At 49.7% G+C, this 7500-nt stretch overlaps 2 protein-coding genes across 5 annotated transcripts in view; both read right to left on the bottom strand.

Annotated features, from left to right (window-relative positions):
* LOC308130373 (extracellular sulfatase Sulf-2-like) overlaps nucleotides 1-7500 on the bottom strand; it is a 37094-nt gene that overhangs the window by 3874 nt on the left and 25720 nt on the right. For all 4 annotated transcript variants that reach the window (XM_080496706.1, XM_080496708.1, XM_080496707.1 and 1 more), the window contains exons 7-13: nucleotides 3231-3381; nucleotides 2942-3041; nucleotides 2727-2802; nucleotides 2106-2234; nucleotides 1956-2012; nucleotides 509-638; nucleotides 174-408 (exon numbers count right to left, since the gene is read on the bottom strand). In XM_080496706.1, the coding sequence (XP_080352832.1) occupies nucleotides 174-408; nucleotides 509-638; nucleotides 1956-2012; nucleotides 2106-2234; nucleotides 2727-2802; nucleotides 2942-3041; nucleotides 3231-3381 (878 nt within the window). The remainder of the gene's footprint in view (nucleotides 1-173; nucleotides 409-508; nucleotides 639-1955; nucleotides 2013-2105; nucleotides 2235-2726; nucleotides 2803-2941; nucleotides 3042-3230; nucleotides 3382-7500) is intronic.
* The window catches only part of LOC308130121 (extracellular sulfatase Sulf-2-like), a gene marked incomplete at both ends in the record, with an annotated part of 5986 nt that continues 4198 nt past the window's right edge, over nucleotides 5713-7500 (bottom strand). Inside the window, 2 exon segments of the mRNA XM_080496320.1 lie at nucleotides 5713-5828; nucleotides 6519-6715. Coding sequence (XP_080352446.1) covers nucleotides 5713-5828; nucleotides 6519-6715 — 313 coding nt within the window.

Genomic DNA, 7500 nt, shown 5'->3' with positions numbered 1-7500 from the left:
GTGGAAACACGGAAACACAGAAACGTCACCAACAGTACAAGAGCTCAGCCGGGAGGCGCAGTTCTGCTTTCGGACACCGGAGGGCAGCGGCCATCCATGAAGATCATCCATCCAAGATGGACGTCTGTCTCCGATGCTGGGTTCCTGGCGACCCGGTTCGGCGGGACACTCACTCTTCTTGGAGAAGAACGGCTTCTTGTTGAACGGCCGCAGGTTCGGGGGTCGAGGGCCGCGGAGGCCGCAGTCGCAGTCGGCGTCCGATCCGGGGTCGTAGAGGCGGGACTTGACGCTGATCGGACGCTGGCGGCCAATGGCGACGCCCCTCTGGGGCGTTTTAGCCCCGCCCCCTTCGTGCTTACATTTGTAGAGTCGCAGCTTCCCGGAGGGGTCCTCCACACACTGCCACTTCTGCACACACACACACACACACACACACACAGGAACTCAACACGGGTCTGTTTGCTTGTTTACCCGTCTGGTCTTCACGAGTTCTCTTGTTGTCGTTTACCTGACCGGTCTGCTGGCAGGGGGTCTGGTACTCGTCTCTCTGGCAGAGGTCTCTCACCCGTTGGTGTTTGGGCAGGAAGTTCTCCTCCTGCGACACCTCCTTCCCTTCCACCCGCTGGTGCAGCAGCTTCCTGTCCAAGGACCACAGACCAGTTTCCTTGAGGATGCCGGCGACATTGGACACCGCGGACACCGGACACTCGCGACACTGGACGACAGTACTCTTGTCATCGCGGCACAGAGGCACTGGTGACGTCCTCCTGGCCTCAGACCAACGTCTGGTCTCCGGTCTTGTTAGATCTCAGGGACTAGAACTCACCGTCGGGGTTAAAGGTACAGAGCTACACTGGTTCACGACTGAGCTACGATTTAAGTTAACCCCGGAGTTCCACAGGGGTTCCGTCTTGGGCCCTATAGTTGTGACATCATTCATGCTTCCTGTAGGGCAGGCATCACCAAATGGCGGACCGTTCGGACCCGTGACTTGATAAAGACGATAAATTCACGAGAATAGATCATTTCCATGCAGCATTTTTCCGCCGGTCGCAGCAATATATTGGCGGGCGCTGCTACTCCAGTTATTACGACAATAGCCGCACTCGGTTGAGCCAATCAAATCGATTGTTTACCCTGCGCGGCCAGGTGGCGCACCTTCACCATGTTTGGATCAACATACAGCTGTGAGTCAGCTTTTTCTAACAATGAACATTGTCAAAAACAAACACCGTTCGAGGCTCACCAATTTTTCCTTTAAAGAGCCTCTTTTTATTTATTGTTTTCTGAAGCTGTCATTTTTTTTACTTGAAAAGTTGGCCTTCATTTTTTTTTAGGCGAGGACTTGTTTAATTTAAAAGAATTATTTGGCTTATTTGGCTCCGTTTGCACTTTTTTTATGCATTTTATTCTAAGGTTCCCATTCTCTTTCATCTGAAATAAAAGCTTTACATTTATTTGCCTGGTACAACATTTATTGATGGTAAAAGAGCTCGCTATGCACTCAGTTAAACTTTTCCTGCATTTAAAACTGACAATAAACATTTTTTAAACGAGCCATATGAAAATGTGGACATGGGGGGGAAAGCTATAAGACACAAGCTGGACCTTGGTTCGGACCTTTTACGTGGAGGAAATTTTAATAACTGGACCTCGGTGACTTTTAATTGAATACCCCTGCTGTAGGGACTATGATCAGGAAACACTACGCAGACGACACACACATCTATGTATCTACGAAACCAGACGATACCGGTCAAACGAGAAGTTTGTCTTAAAGACATAAAGGCCTGGAGGAGCTTTAACTTCCTGCTTCTGGACTCCGGCGAAACAGATCCCTTGAGCGAAAAAACCCGAACGGCAGGAAGTATAACGCAGCGTTCAGATAATTAAGCAGTGGACCCGGGAGGGAGCCCTGAGGAACGCCACCACTAGTCCGAGACGGAGGAACTGACCCTCGCTCCACCAGGAAGGAGTCCCTCCAAATCTTCGACTTCTTGTTCACCTGGAACCTGAAGAGGAAGAGAAAGAAGGAGGTGTCAGCGGTTCTTCACGGTTCCCCGGTCGCTAGGCAACCCACGATATCCAGACTCCTTCCTCTCTACCTGTTGGCCGGTTTTTCCGTTTCCAGCAGACTCAGGATCGATTTTCCGTCCATGTCTGGAGGCGTGTCGAGGCCGGCGATGTCCAGGATGGTCGGAGCCAGGTCAATGTTCAGGACCATGTGAGGGTTACTGACACACACACACACACACACACACACACACACACACACACACACACACACACGGGATGTTATTGCCATTTGAAGACTTTGTCACATTTTAAAGCGACGAGCTGTCGATAGTCTAATGAAGGTGACGCTAAAAGGAAAAGGCCGTGGGAAGGCTCTGCACTGCTCTGATTTACCAACACACAGTTTTTTTTAATGTTTAATTTTTAATTACACTTTCCAACCACATTGGGGAAGAAAAACACCAATATTTTGTGTTTCTATATGATCAATTTTGGATGAGAGCTTGTTACAATGCCGCAGTGTGCGACTTCTGAAAGACTGTCATCATTACTGCCACCACTAGGTGTGTGTGTGTGTGTGTGTGTGTGTGTGTGTGTGTGTGTGTGTGTGTGTGTGTGTGTGTGTGTGTGTGTGTGTGTGTGTGTGTGTGTGTGTGTGTGTGTGTGTGTGTGTGTGTGTGTGTGTGTGTGTGTGTGTGAATGGTTCTCACATGCTGCCCTGCTCCACGTTGGGTCCTCTGATGTAAAACGGCACTCTGATGTCAAACTCATACGGCATAGATTTACCTGCACACACACACACACACACACACACACACACACACACACACACACACACACACACACACACACACACACACACACACACACGATTACTTCCTGAAACGTGATACTTCCTGTTTCGATCGTTCTGGTTCTTTCTCACCTTTGACGAGGCCGAACTGCCCGATGTGATAACCGTGGTCAGACGTGTAGATGATGTAGGTGTTCTCCAACTCGCCCGTCTCCACCAACATGTTATACAACTGACACACACACACACACACACACACACACACAGACACACACACACACATAGAGATCAGTGATTAACAGCTTAATTATGAAGTAACATGTATCTGCAGCCAGTACAATAACTCTTCGAGTCGTTTCTGAAGGAGTAACTACAACATGTAATCAGACTGGTTTTGTGTGTGTGTGTGTGTGTGTGTTACCTTCTCCATGCTGTCGTCCACAGACAGCAGGGTCTGCAGCCTCTTCCTCTGCAGCACGTTGGTGAACTCCATGTGGATCGGCTTCATGGCGCCAGTGTAACGCATGATCCAGTGTTTGTCTGGGTTCGGAGCGTAGTTATAGCTGGGAGTACTGGGACACACACACACACACACACACACACACACACACACACACACACACACACACACGCACGCGCACACACACACACACACACACACACACACACACACACACACACACACACACACACACACACACACACACACACGAGTCAAGTTAGATTGTTGTTACAGCCTCAAGAGAACCTGGAGGAAACCTTGTTCTGATTGTTTCTACTGAGCATGTGCAGAACTACTACTTGCTACTGCCGTAGTGCTCATGAGCAGTTGAAGTCCCTGGACCATGAGTCCGTTCGGTATTTGATTTAGGGTACATACAGGCGACGAAAAAAACCCCCAAAAACCTCATCTTTTTTCCAGACGATCGTCTTTGTCGACGAGCCGGGGTTTTACAATTTCCACATTCTGGTACCCGAGTTCAGAAAAACCTGTTTTCACGCTTCTAAAACCGCCTCGTGTGGACGACAGGCCAGAAACATCTGGTTCAGGTGAACTGGGTTCCTCATGTGGACAACAGACCAGAAACATCTGGTTCAGGTGAACCGGGTTCCTTGTGTGGACGACAGACCAGAAACATCTGGTTCAGGTGAACCGGGTCCCTGGTGTGGACGACAGGCCAGAAACATCTGGTTCAGGAGAACCGGGTCCCTGGTGTGGACGACAGGCCAGAAACATCTGGTTCAGGAGAACCAGGTTCCTGGTGTGGACGACAGGCCAGAAACATCTGGTTCAGGAGAACCGGGTCCCTGGTGTGGACGACAGGCCAGAAACATCTGGTTCAGGAGAACCGGGTTTCCGGTGTTGGACGACAGGCCAGAAACATCTGGTTCAGGTGAACCGGGTCCCTGGTGTGGACGACAGGCCAGAAACATCTGGTTCAGGAGAACCGGGTTCCTGGTGTGGACGACAGGCCAGAAACATCTGGTTCAGGTGAACCGGGTCCCTGGTGTGGACGACAGGCCAGAAACATCTGGTTCAGGAGAACCGGGTCCCTGGTGTGGACGACAGGCCAGAAACATCTGGTTCAGGTGAACCAGGTTCATCAGGGGAGGACAGGCCAGAAACATCTGGTTCAGGTGAACCGGATTTCCGGTGTGGACGACAGACCAGAAACATCTGGTTCAGGTGAACCGGGTTTCCGGTGTTGGACGACAGGCCAGAAACATCTGGTTCAAGTGAACCGGGTTTCCGGTGTTGGACGACAGGCCAGAAACATCTGGTTCAGGTGAACCGGGTCCCTGGTGTGGACGACAGACCAGAAACATCTGGTTCAGTTGAACCGGGTCCCTGGTGTGGACGACAGACCAGAAACATCTGGTTCAGTTGAACCGGGTTCCTGGTGTGGACGACAGACCAGAAACATCTGGTTCAGGTGAACCAGATTCATCAGGAGAGGACAGGCCAGAAACATCTGGTTCAGGTGAACCGGGTCCCTGGTGTGGACGACAGACCAGAAACATCTGGTTCAGTTGAACCGGGTCCCTGGTTGTGGACGACAGACCAGAAACATCTGGTTCAGTTGAACCGGGTTCCTGGTGTGGACGACAGACCAGAAACATCTGGTTCAGGTGAACCAGATTCATCAGGAAGAGGACAGGCCAGAAACATCTGGTTCAGGTGAACCAGATTCATCAGGAGAGGACAGGCCAGAAACATCTGGTTCAGGAGAACTGGGTTCCTGGTGTGGACGACAGACCAGAAACATCTGGTTCAGGTGAACCAGGTTCATCAGGAGAGGACAGGCCAGAAACATCTGGTTTCAGGTGAACTGGGTTCCTGTGTGGACGACAGGCCAGAAACATCTGGGTTCAGGAGAACCGGGTTCCTGTGTGTGGACGACAGGCAGAAACATCTGGTTCAAGTGAACCAGTGTTCCTGGTGTGGACGAACCCTTAGCATCGCAGCTAGCACGAGCTCTGGACATCCTCGCGAAAAAAAAGAAAGAGCCGACCTCTTTGAACCAAGGAGGGGAACATCCCGGAACCTAGACAAAGGAGTCACTGTGGCTTATGACCAGACTCCAGATGCTGTCTGGCTTTGTGACATCCTCACAGGCCCCCCCCCCCCCCCCCCCCCCCCCCCCCCCCTCACAAAAAAAAAAAAAAAAGATAATTGCTTTCAAACAGCCAGCCTTCAGGATATGGTGGCTCCAACAGCTTCCCCTCTGTCCTCCCCTCATGAGTCACAACAAACTCCCGGCGGCCACCGTCTCCTCCCTCCACCAGAACGTCTCCTCTTATGTCACGCCGGTGATATAAGAGCCCGCGACGCCTTCCTAATATTGGAAACTCTCCTTCCCAGGTCTTCCTCTGACTCAGCGTGGGATGCGTCGCACAAACGTTCACACTCTTGAGGCGAGAGGAGATCGGTCCCCTCGTCGCAGAATCCTGGCTGAGACGCCTTGTCCAACCGCTTCACACCCAAATACAATTCTCTCTCCGCCAAACGCTCTGTACCCTTGAAAACGAGACACGACTCCCGTGTCCACTCTTGTGTCGTGAACAAAAAAACTCCAAAGACTCGTAGACTTTAGAACGGGGGGGGGGGTTTCCCTGAAATGTGCTTCGTTTTAATCTTCATCTTTAGAAAAAAAAACCCCCAAAGGTTCAAACAAAGATGAAAAGCGTGTGTCTATCGAGCTGTGGGGCGACTTTGTTTTATTTCCGTCTCCGGATGGTTCCATGAAGTGCAAATATAAATCTGCTTTAAAAAAAAAAAAGGTACCAAAAATATTTTTGGGCAAGTATAGAAGAAGAAGTACGTCTCTATAAACAGAATAGTCTGAAAGTAGATTAGTGTTGATAGTTAGACTGGATGGTAGATATGGTATAACGTTTATTTATGGAGATAGTTTTTTTGTGTGCATATATATATATATATATATATATATATATACAAATACAAATATATAGCACATTTTAAAGTCCAGCTACTTTCAGGATCTGGAGTCCCGCAGGGTTCTACCCTGGGCCCTGTGTGTTTTTTATTTGTTTTGTTTGTTTGTTTTTGTTTATTTTCCACTTTCTCTTCGCCAGTGAACTAAGATTTGAGCTTAAAACACTCAGATGTCCTTCATTTTCAGGTTGTCTGGGCCGAGACCCGTATGTCCGGTGTGTGTGTGTGTGTGTGTGTGTGTGTGTGTCTTACATGTGCTGCGAGGCGTTGGGAAGGCCGTGCTGTACTGCGGAGCCGAGTCCTCGGTTCCGTGCGGCGCGGCGTGACTCAGCACCATCAGAACCGGCCGGTGGGGGTAGACCCTCTTGGAGGAGCGGAAGTAGCGGACCCCCTCGGCGTGATCAGGTCGGTCAGGTAGGTCCTGGGGGCAACAAGGCCACACGCCGCGGCTTTAGGCAGAAGTTGGGCGTTTTTGAGGGGCGGCCGTCAAAAAAAAATCCCCCGGGCGTCGTCCTTTTTTTCTCATTTCATTTGGAAGTGAAAGATTGATAGATCCTCGGCCCACGTCTGCAGATATGAGTCCTACTCTCTGCTTTGGCAGATATATATATATATATATATATTGCTATATGAATGCTGGATTACAGCTCCTATGACTTCACTCTTATAATAGTTCTGAATTACATTAACCGATATGATCCAACCTCTGAAACTCTCTGTTCCACACTGCAGAGCAACGTAAAATGTTGTATATCAAGATCATTAGATGAAAAGAAGCAATGCTGCTGCTGCTGCTGCATTGGGAAAGATCAACAGTTATACCACGTGGTGTTGTGTTGTGTGTTACTGTGTGGTGTTGTATGGTGGTGTGTGGTACCACAACACCAACAGTGCCATACAGTACCATACAACACTGTGTGGTGTTGTGTGGTACTGTATGGTGTTGTGTGGTACTGTGTGGTACTGTGTAGTACTGTATGGTGTTGTGTGGTACTGTGTGGTGTTGTGTGGTACTGTGTGGTGTTGTGTGGTGTTGTGTGGTACTGTGTGGTACTGTGTAGTACTGTATGGTGTTGTGTAGTACTGTATGGTGTTGTGTGGTACTGTGTGGTGTTGTGTGGTGTTGTGTGGTACTGTGTGGTACTGTGTAGTACTGTATGGTGTTGTGTAGCACTGTATGGTGCTGTGTGGCACTGTGTGGTACTGTGTGGTGTTGTGTGGTGTTGTGTGGTAC

Source organism: Blennius ocellaris (assembly GCF_963422515.1).
Source record: "Blennius ocellaris genome assembly, chromosome: 5".
In the NCBI taxonomy this organism is placed as follows: domain Eukaryota; kingdom Metazoa; phylum Chordata; class Actinopteri; order Blenniiformes; family Blenniidae; genus Blennius; species Blennius ocellaris.
This window is presented reverse-complemented; position numbering and strand designations above follow the sequence as displayed.